This window comes from Bombus vosnesenskii, unplaced genomic scaffold (genome assembly GCF_011952255.1).
Source record: "Bombus vosnesenskii isolate JDL3184/JDL3185 unplaced genomic scaffold, Bvos_JDL3184-5_v1.1 scf7180000013285, whole genome shotgun sequence".
Lineage (NCBI taxonomy): Eukaryota > Metazoa > Arthropoda > Insecta > Hymenoptera > Apidae > Bombus > Bombus vosnesenskii.
Window position 1 is genome coordinate 2969660 of NW_022882938.1, and position 21286 is coordinate 2990945.

Here is a 21286-nt window from a genome sequence, read left to right on the forward strand (position 1 = left end):
ATCGCGGCAGGGGAGAACGATTCAATAAGAGCGCGATATTGCTGACCCCGGCTAATACAATCTTCGATTCTGCTTGGAATTTCAAATTCACCGACTGCCCGGTTATCGCGATCGCCTGTTTCTCTCTTTTAGTCGGACTCGCGGGATTGTTAGCTCTTGCCTTCGGTTCGCAATGGGCCGCGCGATTTACACCTTCCACCACAAAGGCAGCACGGGCAAGATTAAAGGGTTACAGACGTAAGATCGATCTCTAGAACAGAGGCGCAAAATTGCTCGAATTTTCGTTCGTCCGTTTTCCTTTCTCTTGAAACTCGTTTCTGCCGGATATCGTATTTCTTCCACTTTCGACGCGTCGATCCACCATGAATTTCTATCTGTCCCTTCTCGCGGTACACACCGGAGCATCGACAGGTTCTCGCGAGTTTCAAATCACATTCACGTTTCCGCTTTGTTCCTTTCCTAGTAATCAAACAGTCTGCTCGCCACGCTATCGCGCTTCCAATTTATCCAGCAGCCAAGTACCGGCGGACAAAAGATTTTTGTTATACCGCCTTTGTTGTTCTCTCGATTTTACGAATTCGTTCGACGACCGTTGCAGCCAGCGTTTGCAGAAAATGTCTTGCGCCGTGTACACGCTTCCAACCGTCTTTTGTTCGCGGAGACACGCTTGAATTTCCTGGAAAATCCACAGGGACGGGAGAGGTTGATATGCGGGCGGGAGACGATAACGAGTTGCGATCTCCTTCTGCGAGCTTGGACGCCGAGCGTCCAAGCGAGTAGACGCGAAATTTCGTCCGTTGTCGGACCGCACAGAATCCTCCGTATCGGACACTATGCTTCCGTTTTTCTCGTACTTTGCTCGCAAACAAAGTGGAGCTGCGCGCGTAGCTTGCTCAGGGTGGCTCGGTTGTTTGTCTTCCATTAGCCTCGCTCGTTTTCGTCGAAAGTAATGCCCTCCGGTTAATTCGCTTTGACGACACGGTCGCCAAGGGTCGTTACGCGACATCTCAATTCGCGCGACAAGCGAAAGAAATTGATCGACCGTTTCAGATAAGTAAGTTTACTTTATTTCTCCAGTTATTTCGTTCCTCGGAAGCCATTTAACCAAAGTGGAACGATACGAGCGTGTTCCGTTGGACGAATTCTTTTCGACAACGAGCCAACGTTTTCGCGCAATGAATGCTGCTAGCACTCGCGATGCGGGAAACACGGTCAAAGACGAAAGGCAGGCGAGAGCGAGCGCGGAGAATAAGAAACGGGACGAAAATCGTACCGTGCTGCGGAATTCAAAGGGACGAGAAACAATGGAGCGGCTGCCGTGCTGTACGAATTCTTTCGCGAATTCATTTAACGATGTAACTACGCGATGAGAAACGACATTTTGCCGATGAATGCGCGAACGTAGGACAGCAACGCCGGCTGCACCTGCCAACGGAATCGGCGTGGGGATGCACGCGATTGTACGCTTAAGGACAACCCGCCTCGGCCTTGTTTCGTCAGCCATTTTTTCCGCAAACGAACTCCCCTTCCTACGCTGCTCTGCGTCTATTTCCACTTCGCTCCTCCACGTTTTTCTTTTTGTGATATCGGCCGTCGGAATATCATCAGTCGTCCGCGTTTTCGCTGTGCGCGAATTGCGGCGTGTAACTTTGGGACGCGCAAGCTGGCGATATATTGTTAACGACACCGAGATGTGTGTCAAGAACCGAGTCGGTTGATGTCAAAAGACCCTCCGCCGGTGGAACGTAATCTGGAACGTTGCTTCAACGTTGTCTCCTCTTCGGAATCACGCGGTGGAACAGTGGAGGTTCCGGTCTCGCGCACGTCAGCCTGATTTCCTTTCCGTTTGTTCTAGACAGTTAGCTTTTACGAGATTCACGAACAACCTCCGATTATTCTTTTCATACGACAGTGGTAGGTGGAACGATTTCGAAGATTGATCAAAGTCGCAAATCTACCTCGTTAGTTGTAAATTTCAAAAATTACCGTTACATCGCCACTTCTTTCTTTCGTTTATTCGTTCTTTTTTCGGCTGCCACTCTTTGGCGACTTACTTGTCGTTTCGTGTCCCCGTTGAACAGACAGATTGCTTGCTAATTCGTCGCTGTTCCGGTATTCCACCCATACGGCGAATTTCTTTTTCACGTCAATTAAGTCGCACGTCGCGAACCGGCGATTTGATTTTTCGCAAGGCGATATCTCGCGTTCTTCGATTGACCACCCCACTCGTCGGGCACGTACATCGCGGAGCTACTCAACGTTTTGGAAGTTTGATCATCGTGATCGAGTGGATCCAATCGCGCTCTCCCAACGACAATAGCTGGCGAGTATTGAATCAACAGCTCGTTTGCTTTATTGAATTCTGACAATATTGCCGGGTAGGGTGATAGATAGTCGGTCGGGTGATACACCGGGACGAGCAACTAATGGCTACTCTCAAATTAATAGGGAACGCATTAGAATGTGTAACTCGTCGCGGTATACACGTCGTGCGGAAGTGATTAAAATTGATCCTGCAATCAATCCGCGAACGGCACCTATCGCGCGAAACCGATTTAATCGTGTTTCGTCCGACTCTCTGTTCGCTGTTTCAGAAAACCTTTCATAGTCATCGACGCGTGACCACTCCCCCAATGACCTTCGTTCTAGCGGCTAATAAATGGATTATGCTTTCCTCGCTTGTGTTTCGTTCATCAACGCGAATTTCTGTTTCCTATCTCGTTCCAAACGATATTATAATCAGATTGAACGAACATCGTATCGACCACCACGGACATTGGATGCTGTGTAGATTCGAAATAGATACGTGACGTTCGCGTTCCACCCATAGGACTGTTCCAGCGAAAGCTCGCTGTCGTCGTCGCGATGAGAAATCGGTCGACTGGCTCGTATCGGCGACATTCACGAAGGCGGAGTGCCCCTCGGGTAATTCCGGTATGCACAGGGCTCGTAGGATGCAACGATCGAGAGTGACGCAAGCCCTGGCAACGTGTGCAGCCGTGCAAAATTCTCACGTGACGCGTGTTTCTATCTTTTTGCACGGATTGCTTCGTCGCTAGACATCGCCGCGGCGCGTCGCACTGCTACGGTGCGAAAGGCAAAAGGAAGATTGTACCCCCAGGTGCCGTCCCTGGGGTTACTGCAGGAAAATGCACTTCTCTCTGTATCTAACCAGGCACTCAGCCGTGCGTGCCTTCTTCTGTGTATCTTTCTACGTGCGTCCGTTCGCGATCAAAGATCCGCGAATGTCTTTTCCCCCGCAGCGCCGCTTTACAGACGCTTGCTGCTTCGCGAAAGGAAAAAAAGAAAATTTGGGCCGACGCCGCCTCCGGCTGGATTCCTTTAGATAAGTTCGCTCCTACTCGCCGACTAACGCGCGGATGTAAATTTCGAGAAATAGCAAACTCAACGCGATCTACGTGGTTTGTTTTCACTGAGAGAATCTCTCTCGCTTGCCTCTCGTCTGGTCTAACGCGGGTCGCTTCTACTGCGGAATAACTAGGAAATAATCTAAATCCCGGGTATAACACGGACCAAGTACGCCTCGTTCTCCATTGGAAAAAATGTCGCTTCTTTTATGCCTGCCCGGCACTAATTTTAAATTAACCAAGTATAATTAGACAATTCCGGGGATTCTTTAATTTCGCTACAACGTAGGTGTTTTAGTTTTCGAGCTAATTTAAGTTCCTGCATAGCCTAGATCTTCTATTATTCCAGTCCTGCTGCGAGTAACCTGAATCTACCCTATCTTATCGTTACACGGCGCACAGTCTAGATTCAACATATCTCGAAGGTAATGCGAGTTCTGCGCAATCTAGACGTGCCCTGTTTCAGGCTTCGAATTTTCTCCAACCGTATTAGGCCTAACATACGTTCAGCAAAGTATAATCCAGCTCCATCTTAATTCGGTTGCCACGTAAACGGAGAAGCGTCGGAAGTCTTTCTCTATCGATCGAGCCGGGTACTTTGAACAACGCACAACCCAGCTCGTGACCCGTCTATTCCGCGACGCGTAATTTAGTAATGCGTTTTTTTTTGTCCGTCACGTGAGTGACATTAATAAACCGTGTGTCGTGTCGGTGGTCGGCCATTAGTCTTCGACGGTAAAGACCGACAGGCGGAGGCAGGCTTCTTGTCGATCGAAAAATCGAGATAACTCTGACAGTTTAATCAAACGCTATATTTTCATCCTGTACGGGCGCGGTGTAATATTTGCGCGCGCCTATATGTACCATCGATTGTATAGCGTAATTTATTTCAAATGCACGCACACTCGTGAAAGGGAAAGGCTCGCGAAGCGTACGCGCGATATCTTATCATTATCCCATTTAGCCGTGCCAGCCGGCAACAGAACGCATCGTATTGCTGCTACAACTTTTTTCCCCATTCTGGGTCGAACAGCCAGCGTTGTCCGGTACTAACAGGGTCGCCAGCTTCAACCCTTATCGCGCGTACGAAGTAAATATCTCGTGCTCGACTCGAGGGTCGTTCAAAGAGACGCACAAAGAATTTTCTAATGGACCTTGCAGGTTCGATTTCTCTATTGAATCGCAGTTCTCGCGGAACGAAGCCTTGTAACCAATCAATCGCGTAGTCGATATTCCCGGGAATATCGGATGTTAATCAACGATGCGTACGAACAATTATTTTAGAGGCGATACGGCCGAAAATCGAATGGAGCTTCGAAATAAAATTTTCACAGGCAATCGAACATAGGTGCACGCACACGCACGACCGCCTGCCCCGACGAAAGGAATTGCCGGCAATAAATGCTCATCGATATTCGCGGTCGCATTTTTCCGCAATTATTGCGCTCGAGAATTCTGTTGCCGGTCGATTCGACAGGAGAATATTAAATATCTCGATGTTCCGTGGTCGACGGGCTTTCGCATAAACATAGCGGTAATTAGTTTTCCTAGGATTTCATTGGCTATTGCGTAGCCTTGTTTCGCGCCAAATTTCCCACTAAGTAAATTAACGAACAGCCTATGCAAATGTCCCGGCTTTTCACTCTCTTTCCGCAATTTTTCGTTGGAAAATGCGATTCGCTGCCGGGGAATATTTGTCAGACAGATTCCACGTTCCTTGAAAGGATCTTTTCTACCCTTTTCAACTTTCATTCGCCTCGGATGGCAAATTAGCGTGGACGCCGATGGTACTTCGTTAACGAACCCATCGCGAAGGAACGATGAAAAATACCAACCTTCCCTCTGGTCGCTATAACTCGATCGATAAAAGCAAGATTTCTCACGTACAAGCAAGTCAAAGACGAAATGATACTCGATACTCGACAAGTGAAATAAGTCCGTCAGTGGTCAGACAGATTCACGAGCGCGATAGCTTTCGGTAATTCGTAACCAATGGTTTCTGAACGATGAAATAAAAAAAAAAGAAAAAACTTGTCAGAGCTAAACCAAGTTATCAGTCTGGTTCTTGTACGACAACCTATTTCTTGCCTTTACGAGATACAAGGCTGTTACGAGCACCGGCAAAACTGTCGGTTGATTTCATCGTTGAGGGCATTGTCGATACACGACGAACTCGCTGTTCGATCGTACTTGAACGAACACCGCGTCGATGACGTACGAAGACAAAGTGATCGCAGAGAAGGGATCGATCTTTATTTTCGTTGTGAATTATTTCGAAATAGCGTTGTAAATTGACAGGACTGTAAGAGCTGTCTTCCAGCCTGGAAAAGCATGCGACATGTACAGACGAGTTTGCAAATTTGGATCGGTATCGACACATAGATAGCTCCGCTGCTTTTCATCTCGCACATCTCAATTCGACTCGATCATAGCGAAAAGCGTCAAACTGGCGCAGCCAAACTGCAGCTCACGGAACACGATCTTATGGTACGCGAAACACGATCTGGCGCGTCTGGCTTCATATAAAATTCCATACGTTATAAGCCTGGAGCCCGTCGTTCTCGATGCAGCCGGTGACGTACACGTCGTGGCCGGTTATCGCGCGAACATCGCTCGCTCGCAAAAAGAACTCGTCGATCGTGCCCGCTTGGGGAGACGAGTTAATGCTTTTACCGCTCGCTCAAAGCTCGTACACGCCCGTACTCTACGCCGCAGCCGGTTGCTCTATCGTTTCTCGCTAGGCAACAACGAGCTGACCGACGACGCGGTGGAAAATCAAACGGCTTTCGCGGAATCAACCTTTTGATCCTGCGATTGGATTGCCAACCGAGTGGCTCGCGCTTTTCTCCGACAGTCGATCAACAAATAGGATTCCGTGTTGTTCCGTCTTTTTTATCTAGCGCGCGTGCTGCAGATACAATTTGATGATTCGTCTGTCTACGCGTCGTTTCATTCGCGGTGGTTTCGATTCGATTCGTCGAAGTCTCGTGACTCGGATCGGCGGAACTCGCAGGGTCGCAATTTCTATTTCGCGAGACAGAAGGTCGAAGAAGAGGCGTAGCACCTTGCCGGGCTACGAAATCGTTAGCCAAACTGTGAAAAATCGGAACAACTTTGCAGCCTTCGTGGCACCCAAATGGCGATAAATAAGCGAACAATCGTTTTTCTTTGGTGCTCGTTAGAAAACGGCAGCTCCCTCGATAATTAAACTGTTATTTCGCAGTCGAAGCTAATTAGCAACGCGATATAAACGAGGTCGAGCAAAAAGCAGCATCACCTTCGGAGAATATTCGCTCCTGATAGCGGCTCTCGTAACTGCAAGCTTTTACATAATACTTCTTGTTTGTTCTTCCAGAGAGAACGAGTATTTCTTTCCGAAGAAACGGAGAGGTTGTCGAATCCCCGCGTTGCGCCTTACGGCTAATGGAAACCGGCGCTGCGCGCAGACGATCATAAACGTTTCAAGAATCGTTCTTTATATCAAGAGGGAAACAGACTGGGCGTAGAGGCGGTTGATGATGGCGTTGGATGCATGCGCTGTTTCGCGCACCAAACAGCTCTATTCTATTCGATTCGTTCGGTCGCGACTCCCATTGTAGAGACCCGGACTGCGCACGAAATTTCGCGCCACGTCCCGCACGTTACGTAGTAACGATGGTGAATGTATGCACGTTCTCGCGTCTATGCCGGAGAGCTAAATCGCGCGCGGTTTCTGCATCTGCATCGCATTACGCTCGGAATTGGCCGACGAATGCGATTGAAATTCGTTGGAGTGCCACTTCGCGGAACGAGTTCGCGATTAAGCAACAATTCCACGCTGTTGCCTCGCACTTGCACGGATTCTCTGCCGATCCTTTGCACAAAATGTTCCATCCTCTTTTTGGCAACGGGCGTCTAAAGCGAGCGCGCTCACGTCGAATCTTTCGTACCGCGAGAATCCAACGGGTTTCCCGCTCTGTCGGACAAATCTTCGAGTTTTGGTTAGACGAACGTGTCGCGAGGTCGAAGCGAGACGACGCGCGTATACGAATTTGCTCGACACCAAGCCCGATCATCTAATACGGGTTATGCCCGTTCACCTAATACGGGTTATGCCCGTTCACCTAATACGAGTTATGCCCGTAGTTGTAGGTTAAAGGGTTAAGTATGTTATCTCTTATATCCAAAGAGCTGGCTTCTTCCGATATATGAATTGCATTATAAAATAAAGATAAAAGTGCAAATAATCAAAAACATTCTATTTCATGGATAAAACACGAAGCAACCTAGTACCATTCGACAATTATTACTCGCGATACCAACGGCTGTTTCGGCAAGTCCGACCAAGTTTGTATCATGCGAATTCCCGCCCAGATGCGGATAGTTTAAACGAAGGGTCGCGAAGGGCTCGTCGAGACGAATGGTCACGATGGGAGGCGTATTTCTCTCGCAACAGAGTTTCCCAATGTTGCGTAGACCATACTCATCGAGGCAGACTCGCTAAACAGACTTCCTACTGCTGTTATCGCATAATATTATTCATGTCTTTCTGGGTCGTCAGTTGCGGGAAGCGTCGCTTCGAACCGACAGCGTGTCTAATCCATCCAAACAACACGCAGACGATTACGAGGTGTCGGGAAATTCCTCGAGGTTCGTTTTAAAACTGTTCAATCACTCGCGGAGAGACGCGATCGCGAGGAAGCACGCCAACGGGAGTTGTAATTTCCCGTTACGATTAGACAATCGACGCCGCGAGATGATCGATCCCCTATTTCGATTAGGATAATAGGGGTTTAATTGAATTTGAATTCATTTGAATCGAATTTAATTGAATTGAAAAAATATGGTTTAATTGAATATGACGCTGATATAACAAGTTATAAATCACAGTTTATTCCAACAACTTTGTAAAGAAGATATGCGTATGTATAAGATAAGTAAGTGACTGATCTACGGGTGTAAACCCGGTCAAAGGATGTTGACTGTTTGAAAGATGAAAAATCAGTGAAGTTCGGTGGTGATGCTGTGGCGGAGGAAAGCTAAGGATGGGTGTGTCTAGCGCACGGGACCATCGGATTTGTTGGTGACGATTTTGGCTAAGAGAGTGAGGGAAACAGGCTTCGTTGTTAATCGATTATTTGCTATGGTGGTGAGTGAGGAAGGACGCTAACCGCCCTCGAAGTAAAGTTTCTAGTTGGGAGGCCTCATACGTGAGAAAAGGCAACTTTCCCGTGTCAACCCGTGGTGGACGATAAACTTTAGGAAACAATCCAGCGAAAGAATATCTGTTCGGTTTGAAGGACCTCGACTAGGAAATTCCTGAGATGTATGGAGGATACTTGAGACTATTGAGGGTACGCAGTAAGGATCCGAAGACATTTGGCTGCCATCTTGCCCGCGGTGTGTGGCCTGGTTTAGGTAGAGTGTTGCCCGATGCAACAAAGACGGATGTTTGAATTTTTCTAGCAAAACAATTGGGCGAAAGATGTCATAGATCGTTCGTTGGGAGTTTTAAGGTTATATGTAGCCTCTCGATTCCTATCGCGGCGATTTACTATCCTCGACAACTTGGTTCCCACGACCGCGTCAACGACTACGACAGAATGCAAAATGATAGGTTGCACGGTTCGCTCTGCCGTAGCTGGAAATATCGTTGACGGAAAATCCCAGGTGGTAGGAGGATGATCTTTCGCTATGTGTATTGCGTTTTTCTTTCGTACATGGCGCCGAACTTTGCTGCGGTGACGTGCATAATATACCGTCAGACCTGGCAAGTAGTACCGGTAAGTGGTATGAGCGACGTGTAGTCAGACGGAGCGTGTGCCGCTCCATTCCACCGAGGACGGTTGTTTATTCGTCGTTGCGAAGACAGGCTCCGAGAAATCGCGCGCGACAAGTTTTGGAGTTTCCAGCAGAGCGCGCATCTTATACGCCGAGACAATGCCGCGAGCCACGTCGCGTGTAACGACCCCCGGAGAGAGATCGTATTCGTTACACGGCGGAATGCTTTGCACCGCGCTTATCGCGCCTTTCCTGCAACATTCGCTAACGATATTCCTCCCGTGTCTCGTTTTTTAAGCGTTCGCGCTGCCTCGATGCGAAAACTCGCGATTCCTTACGACCTCGTAAAATTTAACTTTTAAGAGAACCCGTAGAAACGAGAAGAAATTTTAGGAGAATCGTGAGCCAAGAGGCTGCTGTCCTAATCGATGTAACGTTCTCCGTATAGTAGTAACGTGGGACGAGGCCGCAGTGTCTATCAATCTGCGTTTAATTAATTTCTTAGGAACAATCAGCTTTATATCCGCGTCAACACGGCGCCATGCCAGTGGATGGCTATCGCCGTTTGTCCGTAGCGTTCGCAATGCTCCACGCAGAAGGAGTTTACCTTCCGCTCATAATTGTTTCTATTTCGACGTTTCGTCGCCCCTTCTAATTGCCTCTGTTCCTTGTCTCTTCGCTTCTGAAAGCATTAAACGGACTCGAGCGATTCTCCAGCACCGGATCCTCCCTCCGCTTCGCTCCGTTATCGTTATCTGGCGTATCAGTATTTAACCACGGTCATTAGCCGCGTCTCTGTTGATCATCCACTCTCCTCGTTTCGTCGTTGCTCGCTCGAGCGAGAACTTTGAAACGATCGATGTTCGAGCCACATCCGCTGCCGCTCAGGGCCGCTCTCGAGGATATCGGAGGCTGGACCGGGAAACGACTCTTTGTCCGACGCCGAAAGCGCGCTTTCTTCCACCGATTCTCGTGGTCGGTGAAATCGTACGCGCGGATAAATTGCCCGGGCCGCTGTCTTGGTTTTTACAATTTCACGGTTTCTGGCTACGCTGACGCGAGCATTCGCGCACCGTGCAAAAGAAACTCGTTCCTTTTCTCTGGCCTCGGCTCACCCTCCGCCCCGGGTATTTGACCGGTCGAGGATTTCTCTCGCGGAACTTAAGCACGAAACCTTGGCTTTTGCGCGATTCGCGTGGCGACGTGTGATCCGCAACGTTTATTTCGTCCCCTCGACGACTACGACGACGACTTTTCCCAAGTGCTCGAAACTCGTCAAAGCTTCTAACCGCGATATCGATAAACCGGAACAGCTAACAAGGCAAACGATGGAACTCCAACGGTTCCTCGGAGGTTCGTTAGATAGAGAACGCCTTGCGATGCATAATTTCGCCGATCTGCGGCTACAACACCGATGGCTGGCACGAGTCGGCTCTTTCCGACTAAACGACGCGGAACGCGCGCGTTATTGTATCAAGTTACACCTCCGTAGTAGTAAAGCGTGCCATTGCGACTGCAACGGCAATTGTTAAAACATTGTGCAGTGGAGAGAGCGCTCGGGCCTCGAGTAAGGCACGAACATTCGAGTCGTAGTAAAAGTTTGTGGTAAATGTTATTGCAGTCTAGCTAGCGCGCTGTTCGCTCTTTCGAGTAACTCTAGGCTTATAAACATTACCACAATCTGTTACCGCAATCGAGCAGCTAACCAGTAAGGAAACAGAAGTCACGGCCGCGGCGCGTCGTCCAAATGCCCTCGAGCGTGCTACCAACCGTAAGAATAAAAGGGCCGGTCGAGGAAAACGTGTCGAGTGATTGTTTGCCAGGGCACGTTCTTTCCATCGAGTTCACCGGCGTCTTCGGGACGAAACGATCGCGATCGCTTCCTTCGATCGATTCTTTCGTCGATTCGATCGTTCGTATCGCCGCTCGTTTCGTTGCTCGAAGCGTAGTGGAGGGAAAATGCGGGTAAATTCCGCGAGAATCAGGACAACGTTCCATCGTTGCGGGATTTACGAGCCGGTCGAATGTACGCGAGTGTACACCAAAACGGGTAGCTGACCCGCCATCAGCAGTTCAGAGCTATATGAAACCCTGACGTGGCTGGCAGGGTTGTAATTGTCGCCCTTTGTCCGTCATACGAGCTCGCAGTGCCTCGGTGGCGGTGAACCGCAAGCTTTCCCGGCCTTGCTGGAACCGAGCGCCGGCTGCGCGGGCATTATCGCATCAGGTGCTTAATCCTAACTTTATCACCTGCGTCTATCGGCCCACTTCTGGAATGGATCTTTCCTCTCATCGCTATTCTCGATATCGTTCCTCTTGCTGTCTCGATATTTAACCAATTTTTCAACGATTATCGTTTCTTCGGTGCTACAGCTAACTTTCGAGTATTCCATACGTACGAACGACCCTTTGTGCGCGGGTCTCGGTCCGTTTCGCTTCACGTTCGGTATTTTCGGCGAGGAATTTCTCACTCGAACACCAGCAATTCCTTCGAATTGATCCCGTATCGTGCTGGAAATTACAGCACACTGTAAACTGAGTTACGCGTTTGCAGTACGAATTTCACCGCGGTCGAGCTCCGCGTTTTTCCCGGTCTAGCTGTTACCGCCACGGCTGCATTTCTCAGTTGGCATAAATACCCTGGCGAAAAACGTCTACCAAATGTTGCAGGTATTATGAAAACCCATAAACTAAGGTTCCGCGCGGTGGCCTTCTGCTCGAGGTCTAGCCGGCTGTCGATCGATAAGCGCCAATGCGAACTGTTTCAGACGTTTATGCACAACGTGGTGGTCGCATCTTTACGCGAGACGTCGACCGTAAATGGCTACACCACCGTGCCAGTGAGCCGATACTCGCATCCTCCGTGGACGATCGATTATCGTTTCGTTCCAGACGTCCTGACCGAGTTTTCTACCTACACTTCCCTTTCATACGTATATCTTCCATCGTATTGCGAGATAAATGAAAAATTACTCACCTTTCCAATCGTACATTTATGATTTCCGTTTGCACCGTGTTTAACTTACGTGACATACCCCGAAAGGGATCGAAAGATGTTTTTATATTCGCCTTTTATTGCGCGGTATTCCCTTTCAGAACGTCACGCGATCATGAATGAAACAAAAAAGAAGGGAAAAGAATGATTTTCATGGCGACAATAGGGTCATCGAAATGTCGCAGGTTGCAGAGCAGTGTATCGTGAAGTCGCGTCCCGTTACGCGTACAAAACGCGCGCCTCTATTTTTTCGAGGATTCAATGGAGATTCCGCTGCGGGTGCACGCACCATCGGAGTTATGACGACAACGAGTGAAAACTGAAGCGCGTCGTGATGTGCCGGCAGGTGTTCACCGATCGATCGATCGATCACCGGAAATCCAGCCGGCATCGAACAAAACGCGTCCCTCGTTCTCTTTGTTCGCGAACGTTCCTCCTCCCGTTTTTGTATCGACGATCGACGCTCGAATAACGAAGCTGCCGTGTTTTTAAGGACGCCAGAGTATCGTGTTTCTGGAGTATTTTTATTAATGAGATAGATAGAGACAGACATGGATTTGTATCACGGAATAAGTAGATACTCCATTCTCGGTTAGCCTCTCGTTTGTTACAAAGATGCAACCGTACGATATGTACGCGTACATCGATGATACTCACTGGTTTCCGAAACTCTCGTATCGTGAGCGACTAGAAGCTGGGCCGCGAGTGAGGCTCGATGACCGGAAGTACTCTCCGCTACGCACTCGTATCTGCCGCTGTCCTCGGGTTTCGCGGAGGATATCACCACTTTCGATCTCCGCCTGCGAACAGATAACGTGATATTCATTAGACTTTCAAGACCTTGTGCCTATATAAAAGCAAAGTTTACGCCATCGACACGGGGATTTGCGATAATCGTTTGCTCTGGTAATATTCAATGGAAACGCGGCCAGATAGCGGATTAGTTCGTTTATTATCTTTCCAACAAGTACACGAATATCGAGGTGGCGTGGACCGAGCTCGCGTACCTTTCTTCGAGTCCCGGGAGAAGATTGCGCAAAGTTCGGGCAAACAGGAAGTTTTGCCTGCGCTCCCAAGGATCCAAATACACTTGCCTGCGAGCTTCCATGGGGTTTAGAGCGGTCTGAAATTTCTGGACTTCTCTATCCGGGAAAACTCGTTTTTCCGTATGAAGAAGCCGAAACTTCTGCCGGGGAGCTTTCGAACTTGCCCTCGAGACGCCGGCAAATTTAATAACTTTTCAAACACTGCGGATTACTGCCGGCGAAATTCCCTCGTAACGCAAATATATCGATAACGATCGATGCGGTTCCGGACGTGTTCTACCCACGTCACGTTTCTCCTCTGTTTTATCTCGAATTCCAGATTATTTCCTAAGCTACGCGTCGAAACGTATGAAAGCCGCTTAGGAAAATCGTTGCCGCCAACTTTACGCGCGATCCGTGCTCCTTCGGGAACGAATATCGAATAGGAAAACTACTAAACTGCAAATACTCCGCTTCGACCAACGATGTTGGTTTGCAGCTGCCTCGAGACGTCGATGCGTTGGAAATTCGAAAGAGTGGAGCAAGAGAGCAGGGACAACGGAGTCCGGTAAATTCGAGAACAGGCAGTTGTTGGCTTGAGATAGAAATGCAGAAGCTGGCAAGGTCGAATCGCCGGGAAGCAGCGAGGAGCGTGGCATTTCCGATCGCGAGGCAAAACGTGAGTTCGTCCTGAGATAGCTCCTTAAATTGGAAGCGATTCAACCGACTCTGGAATGGTCCCTTGTCTCCTTCCACTTGTCAGAGGAGTTTCTCGATGGCCCTGTATTACGCCGCAATCTAGCGAGTCCACGTACTGCGACTCGGAAAGTTAACGGACCGAAGAGAAGAGAAGCTTGATCGTAAATCCACAGTCGGCTGGAATTCGCAGTCGGAATTTCAAGGGTGGATCTTCGACTCTGGCCGAACGTGTCAGACACCGGCCTTTTTCCTCTTCGTTTCGATAATTTTCGTCTTGGTAGTTCTACACCACGTTCTTAAGAACCTCGATGAAAACGTGAATCGAAGCGACGCAGAAAGAAAGAGCCGGTAAGCTTTTTGGCGGTTAAATGACGCGAATGCCACGCGCTGGCGCCATAATCCTTCGTCGATCGAATGCCACGATGGCTTAGAGGAGCTGTCATTTCGAATTGGTTTTCAAGCTTGGCTGGCGCAATTTTGAAACCGAGATAGGATAAAATGGACAGCGCCACTTTCCACTAATTCCAGCATTTCAACTGCAGCGATGATTAACGAAACGCGTGCGCAAATCGCGATTGGATCGAACGCAATATCCGTGCCCGTTGCGCCGTGAACATCCGGAGAATAATCCCTTAATTGCGGCGAGATCGATGTTTTCTCTGGTCCGTCTACGCTGTTATTAATTTCGCCGTGTTGTCTCCTCAACGAAACTCCATCCAGCTAACAACCTGTCTCGCACAATTTCATCCGACGAACGTTCTTCTTCGATCTGTGCGTCGCGATCGTGCTCCACCATCCACCATTCGATCTACCATGTACCGTAGGAATCGAATCGAGGAATTTCGCATCGAGAACGACCGCTTTTCAGAGAGAAAGAAGCTCGCTCTTTGCTGCGAGTTCAACCGAGATTTCGCGGAGCGAGAAGTTTTAATTCGCCAGCTCTTAGGGCGGATCGAAGCGTGACGAAAGAATTGAGAGATCGCCGAAACGGATCGAGGGACGGGGTAATTGCCCTCTCAGGTGGAAGGCCGAGAGGAGTTAAAGGTAATGAAAGCGAAGAGTAGTGCGGTGAACACAATTTGCGCGGCCCCTGCATTAACTTCAACTTTTTTCCTTTACGGTCGACCTTTATGCGCCTTTTACGCGATACCTTGGTTCCACGGCTTCTTCTCGTACACCCCGTACGCGTGTTTACATAAATGTATGCACGCGGCCGATATCAGAGGATGAATACAAGATCAGCGGTGTTTTGCATTCAGGAGCTTGAATTTGCCGAAGCTTCGCCGTAAGCTTGTTCCCCGTCGTTTTCTATTTCCTACCATCGGCAATCTTACATTCGAAAGATCGATCGACTAGAAATTTTCCAATTGCAACGTTCTCAGAGGACGAGCATTTTCCGCAACACCCACTCTTGTGCCAGATGACGACCGACGGTTGCGAAAATGAGATTTTCATTGGCATCGTTTGTCGACCCTTTTCTCTCCCTTTTTTTCGATTACCGAAAAGCGGCAGCCTCCGAAAGGTCCGGAGCCGCACAGGTCGCAGCGAAAATATTTGCACGAGAGCGGAGAGCTAAGGGCCACACGGCTTGTCGTCTGTTCATCCCCTTTAAGCGATTTCGCATGCGAGCGTTCACGAGATACGGAGATACATAGTGAACGAGAGAAACGTTGGCTGAAGAGAAGAAGAGCAGGCGAGTGGGGAAGGAAGGACGAAGAAAAGAGAGAGAGAGAGAGAGAGTCTGGTGCGACGGTCACAGGGAACGAGAAAAAAAGAGAGGCGGAGAATGGTGGCGCGAGAGGAGCAGACGGAGAGGCGGTGGAACCACGCGCACGCCATGGATCCAGCAGAGAAGGGTTTCTAATTTGGTGCCGCGGCAAAAATCGACACTCCGTCTAGACTACCGCTACTCTCCGGTTAGTAGACGCGTATATATGCCACCGTGAGAGAGAAGAAGCTTCCAGGAGAATTCGACCGACGGAGAATGAGAGAAAAGGAGCGAAATAGGGGGAAGGAAGAGGGTCGGACGGAGAGAAAGAAAGAAAGAGAGAGAGAGAGAGAGAGAGAGAGCTGGAAGCATGGGCCGATGGAGAGGGATAAACCGAGATTTCTATTTATGTATTCCACCTCGTTCATGAGTCGGTCCGTCTTTCGCGCTCTTCTTTCATCTCGTTACGTTTTTGCGGCCGGTTAGCCTACCGATCCTCCTCCCTGGCCGTCGTACCGCCACACCGCCATCCCTCCGCGAACCCCTTTGACGCGTTCCAAAGGGAATCGATCCACGAGGATCTTGTAACGACCGGCTCAGGCGAATCGCCAGCTAAGCCGCGCCGCGCCGCTTCCCGAACTCAAGGCCGTCTGCGGAAATTTCCTCGCAAAGTTTCCGCGCGAGGAGATAGCCTAGCGTGAGTCGACGCATCCGGACACCTTTTTCATCGAGTCCCGCTTTCGCTCCGGAGCCTTTCTGCTTTTAATTACTCTCGGCGAACGAGGATTTTTCTGGGATAGAGCCGGGAAATAAGTTGGAAAGTTGCTTGATTACCGAACAGAAACTTGGGAGATCGATTTTCAGTCGTAACACGTCGATACGTCACGTCGATAGCGTCGCCGCAGAAGACGTTAATATTAGATGGATCGCGGAAATTAAAAGATCGGAAGGAACTTACGGCGGAGCTGTTCGTTGCGTTGCATCAAACGGGAACCCGGTTACCCGGTTCGGATAACTTTCAAAAACGTCGCAGGCTTTCGATTATGGGTACTCCGATATTCCGCAAGGTGATGTCACAGGCGTGGAGATTAGGCGGTAACTCGGAAGCTTAGCAGGCCAACCGCCTTAAGAATGGATTTTACGATCATCCTAAGTGAATGCAGCCCCTCCACTTACTCCACGAGATAAGTACGAACGCGCTAGGAGTACCTATACGTAACTTCCCCTTAACGTTTCAATAACGCGCCTCATCCTGACTTACAATCCCTATATCACTATAACACCAAATAACGCTTCTTGTACTTTGCACGAGTATCCCTCGTTCCAGCCACGTGTTAACTCCACCTCCGCCGACGCTTTTTCTCATCATATTTTCCCGTTGATCGCGTAACGAACGGGACCCAATTCACATCGGTTGGCTCGTAAATCTCGCTCGGCGCAATACCGTTCGTCAAATCGTCGTTCAGCCCACGTACTCGCCTACGTCTCGCGAACAAAAGCAAGTGCGATCGCACCGTCGTTACGCGATCGTTTGCCGGCACGTTAATTCGATATCGTTGATCCTCGATATCGGACACACGCTCGTCGAACGTTTGCGATTTTTGCTTCGATTTCTTTATTTCTATGGACCGTGTGTTTCTACGTTCGCCTACTTCCGGGCAGAATTCACGGCTAACTACCAGCGCGCTCGACGAGCCGCGATAAAACCGAAGCTGGACGTCGCTCGTACCACGCGATGTTACGAGCGTCTCTAGCGCAATTATTGCCAGACTCTCATAGAGAAATTCATTTCCGCGACACGTCCCACGGTGCACCTTTCGTTTATTAACGTTCCACCGGATTTAGACTGTCGCGCTAGATCCCCTTCTGCCATGTCCCTGCTGGCCGTGTTATCAAAACTCGTTCGGCCGACCCATTCTGTCTCGCGATTAATACGAATTACGCATAGCCCGTTTTCCGCGGCTTATTTCGGCTGGTAAACCCGTGGCCTGCATTAGAGATAATAGCCGCGCGGTACGCTTATTTGTGCTTGTAACGCTGCTCTTTCCCCGTTTTCGCTGGGTCGTAATTGAAAAACACACGTAGGGAACGCAGAGCTGGCGTTTAATCGCCAGCAAGTAGAAATTGATAGTTCCGAGAGCATCCTAAAGTCAATTAGCCGCATGGAATTTCTATGACAAAGCGACTTTCTATTCGAAATTAAATCTAGAGTAATCTCTGACAGGCTTTTCGCTCGCGTCGTTTCGTCTTTCGTCGAGAGGTCGTCGTCATGCGGGTGTTACGCTTAATTTCCCTCGTCTGTCCTTCGCTTTTCCTCGTCTCTTCCTTCTTTCGTCGCTTGTTACCTTCGCCCAAAGGGACTCGAACGCGATGTCTCGACAGAACGAGAAAAAGTGACGCGAAGAATTTGTCAAGAAATTCTGCTCACCTGAGCGTTCTCGCGAATAAGAATGGAGTCGCGCGCTCTGCGATTTCGCAGTCCCAATTTTTCCGGGACCTCTCGAGTTTTTTCCTGTCTCCTATCGAGAACCTACCGCCGAAGAAGCGGCGCGGATTTTTCGTGGAAGAACATTTGCGAATCTATGCAGCAAAGAACGCGTCGTTAGATAGCTACAACGCGGTTTGAAACGGCATTCGCACGAATAGTGGACGAACTCGCGGCTTTGAAAGTAGACTCCTGATATCGGAGAATCGGAAGTATTCCTTGAATACGACCGATCCGATTGACCAACGACGTAGAATGGATTCCTAATGGCGAACGCCGCTGCGAATGGCGAGCGAGGACTATCTGTCTTGTAATGGAAACGGCATGTCGTGCACGAGCACAGCGACGGGGTGAAAAAGAGATACACGCCGAAAGGGAGAAAGAGGGAAGCGCTGCTTTCTTCGCCCCTTCTCCTTCTGGCCCTTCTGTTTTTCTTCCATCCCGTGGAAGCAGTTAATGGTTTTCTTTTGGCCGGCTGGCTCTCTGCGTTAGTGCTTCTGTCGGTTGAACCGTACGGCCTGCTCCTCTCTTTCCGTCTTCTATAGACGTTTTTCTTCGCTCAACGTCGACCGCGTCCACCCGTTCTCCCGTGCCACCGTTGTTCCATGAAATTCTTCCGAGCGCGATTGTATCGAGAATCGGCTGCGAGACTCGCGCGTTTTGTACCGTGGACATCGACGCGAACAACCTTTCAAGGATGCTCGATAAGGCTTTCTTTTCTGTTATCGGTTCGTCCAGGTCCTATTCTATCCGGGCTCTTTTTTTACTTGGCTCGCTCTCGCGAATCGAGACGCGTAGCTGAGATTCGACGGCGAACGAGTCGACCGTAAGCTGAAATCAGCAAGTTGCAGACGCGTGCTTTCACGAGTGCTTCGTGCAACACCGCGCACTGTCATTCGGCCCTTCTAAAGCACCCTATGAAAGAGGAAGTAGAAACTACGAAGATCGTGCTTTTGATAGGTGACAGAGGAGCAGGTGGAAAGGGCAGGGTAAGAACCGGAGAAGAAATAAGAGAGAAAGACGAGGGGAGAAGTTGGAGGAATGCGAGAATCGCGAAAAATTCGGTCTGGAGCCAGCGAAACGTAGAGAAACGCGACACGATCGGTGGGACGCGCGCGTCTGACTTATGGTCGACGCGAATTCCTTTCGGCTCGGTGACGTAGCCTTGTGACGTAGTCCGGTGACGATCGTCGCTCGAACCGAGCAATTTCGGTAGACTTTCGTCAGGCGACGCGGTATCGAATTACGTCGGTATGTTGTCTGGAAGTCACCGCGGCTGATTTAACGAATCAGTTACGTTAGCGAGATACGAATAACGATGGCCAGACAACGCGACGCTTCTCGGTAGTCACCGACGAGACTCTGAGCGTACTTTCTAATTTTAGTCGGGACAGTTCAGTGCCGTAGTTTTCAGTTCGTAGCCAAGCGCGTTTTCGCGTTTCGATCGTCCCGCGTTTCCTTCCTCATGCAGTTTTCTCTCCGTTTCCCTCTTATTTCCATCGAATTCGATTGGCGTTCGAAGGAACCTCGGACGAAAGGCCTTTTTCCCAAAGACGTAACGTCTCGTTGCAGGCGCGCGGAAACTCGCGAAAGTAATTCGAGCCGACTCGATTTCCACCTCCTATCGTTAGTTGTAATTTTAATCCAGCGGGGAACATTAACGCGAAACGAGCGGCGCGCGTTAACGATGCCGTAATTCCGGCGAGTTGCAGCGATCAGTGAACATCTACGAGGTCCGGAAGGCCAGGTTGAATTCTCGAACAGAAGGAAAACTCTGACGCCGCGGGCTCCCGGTGGACTGTTCCTGAGAAATAGTCCGGATCCGTTCCCATCGGGATTCCAACTCTCGTCGTGGCAGCTCGTTAAGCCGCACGGATTTTCCCGAGCATATCACGCGGAATTCCGCGTCCCACGTGGGATGAAATTTCGATTTCGAGTTTCACGGCGTTTGCGAACCCGCGATAAAACATTCCGATGATCGACTCTCTCTCTCTCTCTCTCTCTCGTTTCGGAAGGCTCAAGGTATATCCCGCATTGTTTCAAACTTTCCACGTCATGACTCGAGTGGAGCAAATTTTACTCGTGGCTGATTCGCTCGCGTAAATACCGTTATCGGTAAATTCACCTACCAGCGACTCCTCGAAGAAATTTTCCAAAGATTCCAGCTTCTCGAAGAAGCCTCCGTGACGAGATGAATGCCTTTTTCGGACAAAGAAGGGTCGTACTACTGAAAACTGGCCGGATTTATGGCGTCCGTCGTTTTTCCGAGCGGACACTCGGTTGAAAGCGCGAGTCTCTGCGGCCCGGACGAAATATCAGAAAGCGGAGCTTCCTCCGTCTAAGCACAGGTAGTCAAAAGCCATGGCGTTCGCACGCTCGCTTGGTTATAAATACTGTGACCCATCAATGCCACTGCTGCGCCACCATTCAGAGTCGCGACAGGAACGAAGGAGCGGGGTGTAAGGAAAGCAGAAGAGCTTAATGCCTCGACTGGTGAAAGAACTGGTGCTCCTCGCGTGCTGGCTTACCAGCCTTATTCTTTCGTTATTTTTCACCCCCGATGTTACACCGACTTTTTCGTCTCATCACCATCTGGTTTTTCGACCACAAGCCGTGAAACGTTCGCAAAACGTTCCACACCGGTGTGACCGTCGCGTCGCCTCGCGTTGCGTCGCGTTGCGTCGGTCTGTTTCTCGACGATTTGGACATCGAAAATAATATCCTACCGTCGACGCGATAAATTATGGAAGCGAGACGAATAGAGCGTGTCATTTATGTAAAACAGTTTAGTCTGGTGTCGCGGTCGCTGATTTATCCGGCGCGTTAAACAAACGTAGAAATAAAGCATCGCTGCAAAGACGCTTGTTTTATTTTAATCCAATCATTGGCTGGGCTCGCGGCATTCGTTTTTCTCACCACTCGATATTCGTTTCTTTCAGTAATATCCCGTTGCGTTTCGCAACTGGTCCCGCGTTACATTAACCTGCAGTTGTTCGTTTTAATTTGCAATTCCGTTTCTCGCGACTTCGACAACGCGATCGTTCATTCTCTTCGCCAGGAATCATAACGTTCGTCTCTTTGAAGGTAAATGTTTCGTGCAAGCAACGTTTTATGCGGCTCGTCCCATTACCGTTTCACCCTTTCTATGCATTTTTCAGCCACCTTTTCACTCTGCATCCGTGTTGTTACGATCTCTCGTTTCAGTTCGATCAAAGCGCCTTGGGATCGCGTTATTGCTGTTCGCCC

At 49.5% G+C, this 21286-nt stretch overlaps 1 protein-coding gene across 3 annotated transcripts in view; it reads right to left on the minus strand.

Annotated features, from left to right (window-relative positions):
• LOC117232126 (protein vein) overlaps window positions 1–21286 on the minus strand; it is a 207090-nt gene that overhangs the window by 49285 nt on the left and 136519 nt on the right. For all 3 annotated transcript variants that reach the window (XM_033491300.1, XM_033491299.1, XM_033491298.1), the window contains one exon: window positions 12781–12923. In XM_033491300.1, coding sequence (XP_033347191.1) covers window positions 12781–12923 — 143 coding nt within the window. The remainder of the gene's footprint in view (window positions 1–12780; window positions 12924–21286) is intronic.